At 42.3% G+C, this 13749-nt stretch overlaps 2 protein-coding genes across 8 annotated transcripts in view; both read left to right on the top strand.

Annotated features, from left to right (window-relative positions):
• The window catches only part of trim2a (tripartite motif containing 2a), a 64333-nt gene extending 59370 nt beyond the window's left edge, over window positions 1-4963 (top strand). For all 7 annotated transcript variants that reach the window (XM_029750130.1, XM_029750133.1, XM_029750134.1 and 4 more), the window contains exons 11-12: window positions 1796-1936; window positions 2249-4963. In XM_029750130.1, the coding sequence (XP_029605990.1) occupies window positions 1796-1936; window positions 2249-2401 (294 nt within the window). In that variant the 3' untranslated portion in view covers window positions 2402-4963. The remainder of the gene's footprint in view (window positions 1-1795; window positions 1937-2248) is intronic.
• A 1273-nt stretch (window positions 4964-6236) lies between these two features.
• The window catches only part of mnd1 (meiotic nuclear divisions 1 homolog (S. cerevisiae)), a 30484-nt gene continuing 22971 nt past the window's right edge, over window positions 6237-13749 (top strand). The window contains exons 1-4 of the mRNA XM_029750126.1: window positions 6237-6340; window positions 7276-7341; window positions 8833-8890; window positions 11157-11305. Of these exons, the coding sequence (XP_029605986.1) occupies window positions 6338-6340; window positions 7276-7341; window positions 8833-8890; window positions 11157-11305 (276 nt within the window). The 5' untranslated portion in view covers window positions 6237-6337. The remainder of the gene's footprint in view (window positions 6341-7275; window positions 7342-8832; window positions 8891-11156; window positions 11306-13749) is intronic.

The raw sequence follows: 13749 nt of genomic DNA, 5'->3' as shown, positions 1-13749 counted from the left end.
TCTCTGTTGCCTACTTGCTTGAGTCGCAGAGGCTGTGCTCTAATTGTCTTATCCTTCTTTCCTTGAAGATGGTTAGCTAAAGTGTACCGTTCTGGCTACACTAGCTCTTTTGTCGTATGTTTTCTTCTGAGCCTGTTTAGTGAGTGGGCACTTCCTTCCCAATGTATTTACTGGATTATAGGTATTATTCCCTAAAATATACTTTCCCCCTAAGTTATCAGTTACCAGTTCTGGCCATTAAAGGCAAAGGTCCAGGACTTATGGTCGGCCTGCTGGAGGTTCAGAGTAAAGAGAGTAAGAGATAGAGGAGCAGAACTTTTGTAGTCCTGCTAGGTATGGTATCACCCCTGGGTGTCGAGCCATTTGTACGACACATTGTCTTGGAGATAAAGTATTTTGGGGAGAAAATCTAAAGTTGGTTAAGGTAAATTCAACATTGCGTTCAGCGGCCTCCCGGGTGGCGCAGTGGTCTAAGGCACTGCATCGCAGAGGTTCTGGGTTCAAGCCCAGGCTCTGACGCAGCCGGGAGGCCATGGGGTGGCGCACAATTGGCCCAGCGTCGTCCGGGTTGGGGTGGGTTTGGCCGGCAGGGATATCGTTGTCTCATCGTGCACTAGCGACTCCTGTGTCTGGCCGGGCGCAGTGCACGCTGACCAGTTCGCCAGGTGTACGGTGTTTCCTCCGACACATTGGTGCGGCTGGCTTCCGGGTTGGATGTGCATTGTGTCAAGAAGTAGTGCGGCTTGGTTGGGTTGTGTTTCGGAGGATGCATGGCTCTCGACCTTCGCCTCTCCCAAGTCCGAGCAGGAGTTGCAGCGATGAGACAAGACTGTAACTACTACCAATTGGATACTACGAAATTGGGGAGAAAAAAGGGGTAAAATAATAAAAATTAAAAAATTAAAAAAACATTGTGTTCATCATTGTTCAACATGACATTCAAACGACACATCGCTACAAACAACAAAATAAAAACGCTATAGGATATAGTAGATCTGGACTATGATTTTCTGACAGTGTTGAATGTTTTGAGCGTTTCAAGCCTCCAACAGATGGGCGCGACAGTCAAGATGGAATCGCATGGCTTGAGCAGGTCAATGGGGGGAAATTAGGTCAATGGGGGGAGATGAGCCGGTCCTCCGGAGACTGGCAGGCAGACCGCACAGTTCACTCTCCATTGAAGACATCTCACTGGCGCCTTGTCCCTCCCGCCCTCCGCCTTACTGCGTTTTTTCCGTAGCCGTTGACTCTCTGGTCTTGTAGCGTAGAAAGAGATGTTTATTTTTGAGCTCTCCAGTCTCCATTCACTCAGGATATTATGATGACGGGCCGCTCATAACTTCGGAGGAAACCTCCCGCGCGATGATGTCGTCACTGCCAGCTCGCCATGAATTAGTCCTCCTCATTGGGTCATGAGACCGTAGAAATAACAATGAAAAATAGGATGGGGGTATTCAAATCTACACTAACGTTAGCTAGCTAGTATGGTAGCATCGCTAGCTAGCTATCACGAGACAGCTGATTGGCAATGAATTCATGGGCAGTAACCAAATAGACCTAATCCAGATTTAATTTATAAACATTTGGCTATTCAACCCCCCCCCCCCCCAAAAAAATATAAGATTCCAACAAAAAACATGTAGAATTATTTACAAAATGTCCAGGGGCTCTCTGCCTAGGCGATCTCACAGCAACATGGCATCCACTGAACCAAATGATGATGATATGTACCTTTTTCTTTATATAAAAAGGGATTGTGTACCCTTCTGAAAAATGGATGCGCACCTTTCTGCAGGTGTTCAACCCTGAGGGGGAGTTTCTTCTGAAGTTTGGTTCCAACGGGGAGGGGAATGGCCAGTTCAACGCCCCTACGGGGGTGGCAGTGGACATCAACGGCAACATCATCGTGGCAGACTGGGGCAATAGCCGAATACAGGTGAGGCCAAAAAGCATGGAAGTGAGACCAAGGTCAGGGAAGTGGGAGACCTTGTTTTGGTGTTAACTAAACTGTAAATGAAAACATTTTTCTTGTCCTCTAGAATGCTCTTAAAAATAGAATTTTATTATCAAATCTTTTTGTTAGATGTATTATATTTGCATCTAGAGTTAGATTAGTGGTATTCCAAATGTATCTCTCTGCACTCTCTCCTCCCCCCTTTCTCTCTCTCCCCTCACTCTCTCTCCTCTCCCTCTTTCTCTCTCCGCTTTCTCTCTCTCTCCCCCCTCTTTCTCTCTCTCCCTCTCTCAGGTGTTTGATGGCAGTGGTTCGTTCCTCTCCTACATCAACACATCGGCAGACCCTCTCTACGGTCCCCAGGGCCTGGCCCTCACCTCCGATGGCCATGTGGTGGTGGCTGACTCTGGGAACCACTGCTTCAAAGTCTACCGTTACCTGCAGTAGCACTCGCACACTTAGTGTACACACAGGCACACACACACACTTATGCGTACACACTCATGTTCACAGATTCACACACACAAAGACTTGCACACACACACCATCCTCAGTACGGAGTAATGGGTGGATTTGCACTCATCCACTTTACCCACTAATTCAATCCCGCCATCCATCACCGTTCCATACAGAACCTCTCTCTAACAGTTCACCCTGATGTGTGCCTCTGTAGCTTCCTTCGTGACCTCTGACATTTAAGCTTGTCCTCCACCGACCCCCTGGACTTCATAAGAGAAACCCTGCATTTTCCCAGAAACGTATTTTCTACTGTCGGCCATGGGGAAGAGGAAGAAGGAGAATCGGTCATGTGATGTAGGTGGGAGGGACTATGATTGAGATCTCTATGGATTGGAGGATGGAGATTTATTCGACTAGTTTCTGACCCTGCCCCTAATGTGATATACAGAAGTAGTAGGGTGAAGTTGCCCCTAGATGCTGATCTTGGCTCAGTTCTGCATTTTCCCCATCAATAGTTAAGGTTAGGATTGGTGGAGTGGAAGCTGATCCTAGATCTGAACTTATGGGAAACTTCACCCCAGAGCTGATATACAATACATTCCTTTTTGTTTAAAGGGATGATGAAAAATGATAACTGGGTATCATGGTTAGGTTGGACCAATTCTTCCTTTCATTATTTATTGTTGTGACATGACACTTGATGTAAAACTGGAAATGAATGTTTATCATGTAATGAAATTAAAATACGGAAGTTGTTGCTAATATTAGTTTGACGGTCACCAATGTGTATGGAAGTGAGATTGATTGGAAGTAAAAATCTAAAATAAAGTGCCTGGACTTTGATCCCAGACAAGCTCTAAAAATATGTCTCAATGAATTAGATTGTTTCACTTTCTTGGCATCCCCCGATTTTATTATTTGGCATCAACGATCACCGCAAAGTAATCTCCGGCTAAAGTAGCTTTTAGTAAAATGTTCTCAGTAAAAATAAGTTATCTACAGGTATCTCTACCCACCTCACCTGTTCAATTTCATACATAGAACCTCAAATATATCAGGGTATTTTTTAAGCATGGTATATATAACAAGTGCATGCAACACTGTCCGAAAACCTTCCCACAAACATTTGTGAAACATTCCCAAACATCTGCAAAACGTTTGTGAAAGATTGCAGCCATCTACAGGAAGCAATCAAAGTTTGGTATCTATCAGATGACACATTTTGTGACATCACCCAATGGTTACATTCTGCTTAGGAGATAGTTCTTTGTATTTGTGGGAGTGCTTTTTTCAGTCTACACACCACCACTTGATATTTACATATATTAACAATAAGGAATTCACATACTGCTCAATGTATGATATAGTATCTTATCTCCTCTAGTCCGGTGGTTTCACAATTTGCTTCTCTTCCACAATAATAACAGACTAGGTATTGTTGCTCAATGCAGAATATTTGTGTGTGTGTGTGCGTGCACGTGCTGTAAAATACAATAAGGGACACTTCACATGAAACTCTTTATGATACTACTTATGATGGCTCAAAGCATTCTGGGATGTTAAGTTCACTTTCAATGAGTCCTGAAAATTAACAATGTAGTTATACGTCTGTGTTATTCTTGCTACTCTGCACTGTAGGTCATTGTAGAACTGTTAGAAACGATAACAACAATATTGAAACTGATATTCACAAACCTGTCATCTCTAACCTCCCATCCTCAATTTTTGTGCCCTTTTTGTCTGTTGTCACAAAAACTATTGATACTACTCAGGTGTAGTATTCTGATACTGTAGCTGACACTGTCTAATAGTTGATCTAAAAAAACATAAAATGGCTTAACAGTCGATGTAATCTGTGTGAATAGACTGCACTCTGTTTCAAAAGGTAATTAGCTTACATCATAATAGGTTCAGCCTTCAAAAATGCTCTCCTTATCTTTTTTTTTTAATGCGTCCATTTTGATTCATTTAGATTCGAAAGCACTTGACTCACATCAATTCATTACTTTCATGTACATAGTTTCAGGCACCCATTTTGTATTTGTCCTTGTTAAGTTATTTGTTGTCCTCGTCCATGTTGATACCCTGATGCCAAATGGAAGAAGTGCCCATATCCTGTATGTTTAGCTCTCAGTAATGCAACAAGTGTGATATGCAACTTAAACATTTTTGTACATAAAGTAAGTTTTAGTGGCATTACAATGACTGTGTTGTTCCATTCCACCCCCTGAATGTCTATGTAAAACTTTTTGAAGATTGTGTATTGTTCCAAGTGTTATGAATGTCAAGCACATGGTTAATGTCAGACACACGGACTTAGAATGTTTTTTTCCACCTCATACATTCCAACTTTACACAACACCCTGTTAAAAACTGAAGTGTTATTCCCTTTCACTGTATCAGAACATTCATATTTAAAGTCAGATTTCCCAAAGCCCTAATATGCTTGCAGTATGTGAAAACATTTTCTTAAGTTTGACCATTCCATAATTTATGTTTATTTGCTCTTTGTGTACAGCACAGAAATAAAGTATTGCATTCCTGAAAAAAGTGTTTTGTGAATCCACTTCAATGAATGAGAAAGAAATAGCCTGTAGATGAGAAACTTCAATGAAGAAACACTTATGTTGTCAAAAAGGTATCAATAACAAAGCTATTTCTGTAGACTTTTCTTGCAACCTCTGGTAACATCTTCTCTTCTCATTTGGGAATTGTCCATTTGGAAGAATCCTAACCTTTATTATATTCCATGTACCCACTCCTGGTACAAAGACACTTTGCTATTAGAGGATTTGCCACCCTTTTCGGTACTGTCATAACCAATGATTTATGTATATTGAGACTGACAGGGGGTGCTGTTTTGACGCCACTGTTCCTCTATCTTGCCACTCCCCGACAATTGTAAAACATTTTGGAAAGTATAGAAATTAATTTATTAATGTCTTAAAAAATGTTATTACAGACATCATAATGCATACTTTTAAATTATATTATGAGCGCTCAACATAAAAAAAATATAGAAAAAAACATTTTCCTTCAAGTTTAATTCTTAGAAAATACTAATGTTACTGTTCACACTACAACAACAAAATACTTCAACACATCAGAGGAAGAAGTGAAGCGAGAGGTTTTCCTTTCGCCAAAATCGGTCAAATAAATCCAATGCGTTTCTATGGGCTCATTTTGGACCTAAGCTTATCGCCTGCCTTTCAGCCATTGAGATGGCACATTGTTAGGGCGGAGACATGAGCATCATTATCATTATATACAAATATTTGAAACATTTTGTCCTTGAAAGATTGAATTGAGGACTGCTTCTTCTGGGGAGTGTCAATATTGCCAATACATCCATCAGCAATCCAGGGTTTATATACATCATTGGAAGTGGTGAAGTGCAGGGTGACACAAACTTGGTCCTGGTGCACGTTTTGATTTTTGCTCTAGCACAACACTAGTTGATTCAAATAATCAAAGCTTGATGATGAGTTGGTTATTTCAACCAGCTGTGTAGTGCAATGTCAAAAAAACTAAATGTTCAGGGTGGGCAGGACAGAGCATGGGAAACACTGGGTAGTGGAGGGTAAAAGCAGTTTACTCACCTATTTTGACTAACAGTTCACCCACCTTTTGCAGAAAAATGCATTGAAAGTATAGGGAACGTAACTTTTTCCACCGTGACCTCCAATCAGAGTTTACTCGCCACATTTGTTTCCATCACTACATCACTGATCATAACCATAGTAGACTTTGCACTGTGTAGGACTGTATCTCTCCTGAACAGACAGCAGACGGCGCCAGGGTATGAGAGGCGAGTTTAATACCCCGCCCTCCCTTCCCTTGTCGACAACCCTTGAACTACCGCGGGAAACTCATTGCTTGCACTGAAGGATAAGCGCGGTCCGTGTAGGTTATTTACATTGCATAATGGTAAGTTAGTTATACCATTTTACAGTCAACACCCTTGCTCCAATTGAATTGCACACTGGCTCAACTAGATAGCCAGTTGAAGAAGCTTTGGCTGAACTCTACAGTAGCTAGCGAAGTATACTATAGCTAGTTAGCACACTCACCTAAAACGAACTAGCATGTATGCTAGCTTGGCATGTCTCTGCTAAAAGAAACTGTTGCGTCCATATGCTAGCTAGGACTATGTTATGTTATATGTGGTTGGCGTTTATTTATGTTCACATGCTCCTTCGAGCTTGCCACGGCCCCTCAGCGAAAGTCTGCAGAGCTTAATTTACACTAATATATCAAGAGGCACAGTGTTTATGTTCCTTTAAGGGGGGGGGGTGCAATGTCAACCCCACCTCTGTTTTGGTAAATAGCTGAGGGATGGAGAGATGTAGGCTAAAAGCCAAATGTATGTTTGATATGAAAATGTGGTCGGAATCTTCGTATAGAAGGTATGAAAAGCTCCGTACACACATGCCGTGTGCCTCTAAAATGTTGTAACAGTGTGGGGGGGAGGTCGAGTATAAACATGAACTTAATTCCTTGACAACTTCCTTCACAATAGCTCTGCTCCGCTAAGCGTAAGAAGTATGAAGCCCTAAGTCTGCAGAGACAGCATCTCAGTAAATGCTGTATAGCCAAGTCGGATGCAAGGACTGACCATCCATGAGATAAAAATTATAGTTTTAACCATGTTTTGAGGCTATACAGTTTTACAATTTATATTGGGTTTTGATGGTCTATGACAGTTGAACTAAGCTCATGAGGAATTTATATGTTAAATTCTTCAGGAATCAGTGAATGACTTTCAAGAATCAATTTTGAAAGTCCAAATATGTATGTACCGTTTACAGATTGCCACTTTACGACTAACTTATTTTTATTTATTCTATATTTTTGTCTTGCAGTCGAAAAAAAAAGGTCTCAGTCATGAGGAGAAGAGGACACGCATGATGGAGATTTTCTTTGAGACAGTGAGTTAAAGGAATAGTTCACCAAATAACATTAGTGTCCTTGCTAATCGATCCCATAACGTGAATGGGATTTGTGCAACAAATTCTTAAATCTTAGCATGTGGAAACGGTGCCAGGGAAACTAAACCAAAGCATGAATTGCTGTCATACCTTAGCTTCTCCATAGACTGCCTACAGCAGGGTTTCCCAAACTCGGTGCATATTTTGTTTTTTGTCCGAGCTCTTCACAGGTGACTGAAATAATCAACCATTCCGTCTTTGATAATTTGAATCAGTTGTTTGTGTTACGGCAAAAAAACTAAACGTTCAACCCATGGGGTTCCGAGGACCGAGTTTGGGAAACTCTGCCCTACAGGATAAGGAAACCAATGTCATTTTGGTGAACTATCCCTTTAATAATTTGACACTTAGGTCTATTTCATAACACACATGCAGTTTCACTTCAAGCTGTGTATGGAGGTCCAAGAGTATCCATGGAGAGTAGTGTGATTGTGGGAGTTTTGAGTCGGTTGGTGAAACCGGGGAGGGGGTGGTTTCGCACTGCAGTTAGAAAGCTGCCGCGGATGCCAGGGTTGGCTATGACACCTGAGCTAAAGTAAACAGACCAAACACAGCACCTTGAGCGTGCCTCCATCTCTCAAACACACACACAGGCTCTCCCTCTAGTGTGAAACACCCTTGGACATGTCGGGGCAGGAAACTTGGTTTCTAAGCTGGGGTTAACCAGTAGAAGAGGTTTTCAGGACGGTACATGCTGTATAGCTGATTCAGAGTAAAGTTAGTTTGAACATGAAATTCTGCACATGGGAAATATCGCTTCTCCGGAGCCTTTTGAAACTGAGCCAAACCCAAAATGTGTCCCAAATTGCACCCTTTTCCCTATTTAGTACCTTTGACCAGAACCCTATAGACCCTGGTCAAAAGTAGCGCACTACATAGGGAATAGGGTGCCATGTGCGACGCCGACGCACACTGGGGTTGAATAGCGGGAACCGGGTTACCAAGATGTCCCAACCAAACCAACTCCCTTTTCACCTGTGAAAAATAACTGCAAGAAACCAGAAGTCTGCAGTTTGACAAGTCTGCAGGGATTTCAACCTCTTTGTCGCACTCTTACTGGTCACTTAAAGGTTTAAAACCATAGAATTCATTTCTAGGTGTAAAGCATACTTCATCATATCATGTTTGATCATGAGTTATAGGCCTATACCGGTTTTTGGTATCCTATAACATTTTCCATGCCCTCTTTGATTTGAAGCAACACCAATAAATGTCCATTTCACTGTCATTCCAAAAAAAAATGTATGTTGACTCACTGAATGCATGCATATGGCCTGTAGGTGTTTTATCTTATGGCCTAGCTGAAAATGTAGAGCTTCTAGAGTATTAGTTTAGGCCAGCTTGGCACCCTGTCTAACGTGCTCATACATTTAAAAATATATATATATTTTAGATGTATATATGGAGTTGTTTTTTTGTCTTTCTCACCAGAAAGAGGTGTTTCAGCTGAAGGACATCGAGAAAATCGCCCCCAAGACTAAAGGAATAAGTGAGTAATGATTCATTGAGACGAACCAGATGGATCGTTTTACAAGTGAAACCCGGGACTCGTGATTTATTTTCTATATAAATAAAATAAAACATTAAATTAAAACATTTCCCTGCGATGCCAAGGTGCCGTTTCTACTCAGTGACGGCATATGGATCCCAAATCTTTAAGACCGGCGTACTAAAATTCCCAGAGGTAGTTTTTCCCCTCTTGAATTTAATAGTGTTAATGTTTTTGGGCCGAGCATTCTGCGGATGCTTGAAGTCGTTCCGCGTCATTTTCTTCCCATGAATGTGCGGTCTGTGTCAACACGGAAAGGTGCCCTCATGCACCCATAACAACATAATGGTAAAATAGTCCCAACATCATCGTCTTGGCAACCGAGTCTAGCCCTAACCACTATGATTCATCCCATATTTAGGCTGTAGTATGGAGTGGGACAACACTACTGCCAAAAGGCACTAACTTCTCATAGCGATGATACAGATGAAACGGCTAAGTTTGGGTATGGGCTGAACTGCATTTGCTTGAACACACAATGAATCCTTTACATGTTGCGTGAGTGTGTCTGTGTAAATAGAGAGAAAAAACTTCAATGAAAAGTACACGGTTTAAGTGCTGATCCCATAGAGAAACAAAGCCGTGCTGTTTTGGTACGCACCCAAAAGGGACTTTATTTTCCTTTTTTTGTTTTTCTTACAATGGACGTTACATTAATTTGGGGAAACTTGATAGGGCTGCTCGCGACTGATTGGAATCACATGTTTTTAAAGGCCCTGCTCTGACATCGGGATGTAGTTACGGGGGCAGGGTGGGAGGAGGGGGACTGTGTGATATACACAGCAGTTTATCACACACAGCAGAGAGAGCGGGAAGGAGGGAGAGAATGAGAGGGGGAGAAAGGGAGCTAGTGGGAGAGAGTGAGATCAGGGGCCCTCTTTGAATACGTTGAAAATGCATGCATCCATCCTTTTCCTTGATGTAGCCAAATCACTCATTTCAAATCATTGGATAAGCGAAACCAAGGATTCAACTACATTGCCTTCCACCAATCCAGCTATGATATATCAGTGATTATGAGAGAGAGAGAGAGACTCTCTCTAGCAAGTCCAGATGTGCCAGACTATCGAGAAATTTAAGCATGTTTGATAAATGAGGCCCCTGAAAGCCTCGTTCCAGAGTTTGCTTGAACAGGGCCCATTAGTTTGATTCTCCCTGCTGCCCAACATCCTCCCAGTACTTAAAGGGGAAATTCAGTGTTTTACATATACACAGTATACTAAGTATAGCTAAAGTTTAGAGAAAACAGAACAATGGATTACCGTTTCTCCTGGCCATAGACTGCTTTCAGGATGTAGAGCCATCTAACTTTAAATGGTAAAATACTGAACTTTCCCTTTAACACAGCTCGCTCCAAATCACACCAGATCAACTTTATTAGTGCTACGGCAGAGGAACAGAACAGTCCATGATGTTGGACTATCGCATTTCACCAGCCGCCCTCGTTCCAGATGTAAGAACGTTCTATTACGCTCCGAGGTAAAGTTTCCCCTTGGTACAGATCTAGGACCAGCGTCCCCTCCCCCAATATATCCTTAACCATTGTGGGGAAAATGCTAAACTGACACAAAAACAACTTCTAGGGGCAACTTCGTAAGCCCTCTATTACTCTCGGCTGATTTGGGATCAGTTAAGAGAGGGAGGTAATACACAGAATTAAATCAAAGTTTTCCCTTATCGTTGTAATGAATGTAAAGCGTTTACGTGGCAGATGAGTGTGCTAGGTGTGCATCCCAAATGACACCTTATTCCTTATTTAGTGTGCTACTTTTGGCCAAGGCCCATTAGCGCTTTGGTCTAAAGTAGTGCACTATATAGGGAATAGGATGCCATTTGGGATGCAGATTGATTCTGGTCTCGGTACATCTGGACCACAGAGTTGGAAGATCGACGCTATATGAGGCTGGATAGTATAATGGGCTTTACTCAGTAATATGACAATTCGAAACAAATCCAGTTGTTTTCTTATGGAGTGTGAATTGATCATTAGGGAACTAGGGCACTAACACATTCCCGGGCTCTACATCAATTCACTTTTCCGTGATTCCTCACATCCTTTTCAGTCGTATTGGAGGAGATGGTCCAAGGTCCCTCCACTCTGACTTTTTTCCTCCAATGGGTTTTGAGAAGGTGAGGACAGAGGATGCGACGAACCCAGGAAAGATTAACTGAGAAAGAGCCCTTGCCTCTCTCCTCCTGTCTGCAGCACCCATGTCAGTGAAGGAGGTTCTCCAGAGTCTGGTGGATGACAACATGGTGGACTGTGAGAGAGTGGGCACCTCCAACTACTACTGGGCCTTCCCCAGCAAGGCCCTGCACGCCCGCAAGCGCAGGTTGGAGGAGCTGGACAAGCAGGTGATTATAACGGGTGTATTGTGGTCTAGCAGTCTAAGCCACTGCCTCTAGACCATACCGCTGCAGCACGGGTTAGAATCCGACCCACTGCTACAGCAACTTTCTTTCCTCTATTTATCCTATCCAATAAACACTATGTGAGTGGGACTGCCCCCTCAATAGTGTGATCTGTCTTCTCTGTTTCTGGAATTTTGTAACCCTACTGACACTGCAGGGGGGGAGTATTTTGGTTTTCAACAGGGCAAAGTACATGGTCACTCCCCCACCTGACCTCTAACCTTAACCTAATGCTGCAGGTCTACTGGCCTCTCCTCCCCTCCAGTTTTAACAGCTTGCTAGACTCTTTATGGAGTTCACGCCGTGACTCACATGGTTCTTATTACAGAACATCTTAGGCCTATAGACCTCACGTACCAGGTTTGTGTCCCAAATGGTACCCTATTCTCTACATAGTGCACTTCTTTTGACCAGGGCCTTATTGGATATACTTAACTCAATAACCCTATGTGCCCTGGTCAAAAGTAGTGTACAACATAGGGAATAGGGGGCAATTTGGGTGCTGATCAAAAGGATTGCACTACATAGCGAATAGGGTGCCATTTGGGATACAGCCCCTTGTCTGCATAGTCTCAAGCCCACAGACAGACCGGTGCATTTCCTATCCCAAATGCATTCTCTGTTCTCAGAGCTGTGGTTAACTGTACTCTGGTTTCTGTAGCTAGCACACCAAGCAGGCACACTTGTTTGCAGTAAAGCATTTGCTTTTATTGTAAGTGGGAGATAAAGGAATTACTACTACACTCAAACAGGCGATAAGACTTACTGATCACATGTTGTGTGATCAGTATTTCATTTTGTTCATCAAATTGCACTTTACAAATCTTCAAAATAATAAAATATTGACTGTGAAGACAAAATTAAAATGTACCTAGACTGGCTTCGAGGTCTAGAGTTGAGTTTGAGGGGAGCGGTTAAGAACGCTGTCTTCAGAGCTCACACACAGCCTACCATATCTGCGTGTGTTCGAAATCCAGCCCACACCCTTCTGGCACAATCTTCTCTCCCATCTTTCCTGTCTTTCGCTATCTCTATCCCCAACAAAATAAAGAATAAGTAAGGAGTACATTTTCAACGCAGTTGAAAATCTCATTTGGTCATGATCTCATTTGGTCATGATCTCATTTGGTCATGATCACCAGAGGAAGCTCTAGGTTCAGAACCAAAGTAGCCTACATCTAAGACCTAATAGTCTCGTTGCAGAGTTGTGGGGGGTGGCGGACTCGCTATCAGTAGCGGCGCTGAAGGTGGTGTGGCTTGTCACAGGCGCCAGTGTCACTTGAACAGTTGGTGGTCCTCTCGATAGCATTTCCTCCTCGTGATGACCCAGTTCCCCAGCCCCACGCCACAGACCAGACGTGGTGAAGGTGTGTACTGGGCGGCGAATTAACAGCTTCTGGTCGCCAGTGGTGCCACTGATGCGGCCGCCATCGAGTTGGAAATTAAACACAGTGGCGTGAATATGTGATCCTTTATCAGTGACTTATTTATATGAGAACCCTCCTGTGTCTTATTCCATAAACAGAGTACAAGGAAGGAGACTGTTTCTTTGTTTTATAGTCTATACAGTTTTATAAAAATTGTATTGAGTTATTGTTTTATCACCGTCTGAACTTTTGAATACAAAACGTTTTAATGCGAGTTATGATGTATAAAGAGATGTCAATTAACGTGCCCCAAATGACACCCTCTTTACTGTGTAGGGACACAGCCAATGCCAATGTGTTAGAATACTAACCAGTGCAGAATAATTTTGGCTCATGGTTCTTTGCCATGACTTTCGATTTGAGTTTTGAGAAATATTATAGCTGCCTGACTCTTGCCTTCTGTTACCATGGGATGACAGAGTTGGGGAGTATCCAGGTTTTCATACTGGTGTATTACCAGAAGTGCACACAAGGGGCACTATTTATTTTGACGCACAAAACAATATAGGTAACACGTATTTTGATCCAGGAAGGGATTGAATGTCACTGCTGTAACCAAGAAGCTTGATCTTGACATCTAGCTACTTAGTTAGCAAACCAAATGCATAGCTGCAGCCCTGACCTGGATATAATTTATTTGACACATCTTAGCTGTCTTGTGTAAGTAGCACGCACCCCCACAGGTATTGAATATAATACCGTTGGTATTTCGAAATACTCCGATATTCATTATAAATGGTATATCGCCCAAGCCTAAAGACAGTAATGGCAGCTGTTTCATGCACAATTTAAGAATTTGATGTGTATGATATTTAGTTATATGTGCATGATTTTTTTTATTTTATTATGTGCGTGATGAATAGTTGCATGTGTCAAATTGAAGTTGAAGCCCACAAAACACAACATTGATGTGAAAATTAAATATGGTGTTAAATTGTGTTAATTCAAGATCTCTTTTCT

This window comes from Salmo trutta, chromosome 4, assembly GCF_901001165.1.
Source record: "Salmo trutta chromosome 4, fSalTru1.1, whole genome shotgun sequence".
Classification (NCBI taxonomy): Eukaryota; Metazoa; Chordata; class Actinopteri; order Salmoniformes; family Salmonidae; genus Salmo; species Salmo trutta.
The sequence above is the reverse complement of the archived record's forward strand: the minus strand, read 5'-3'. Positions and strand labels throughout refer to the sequence as shown.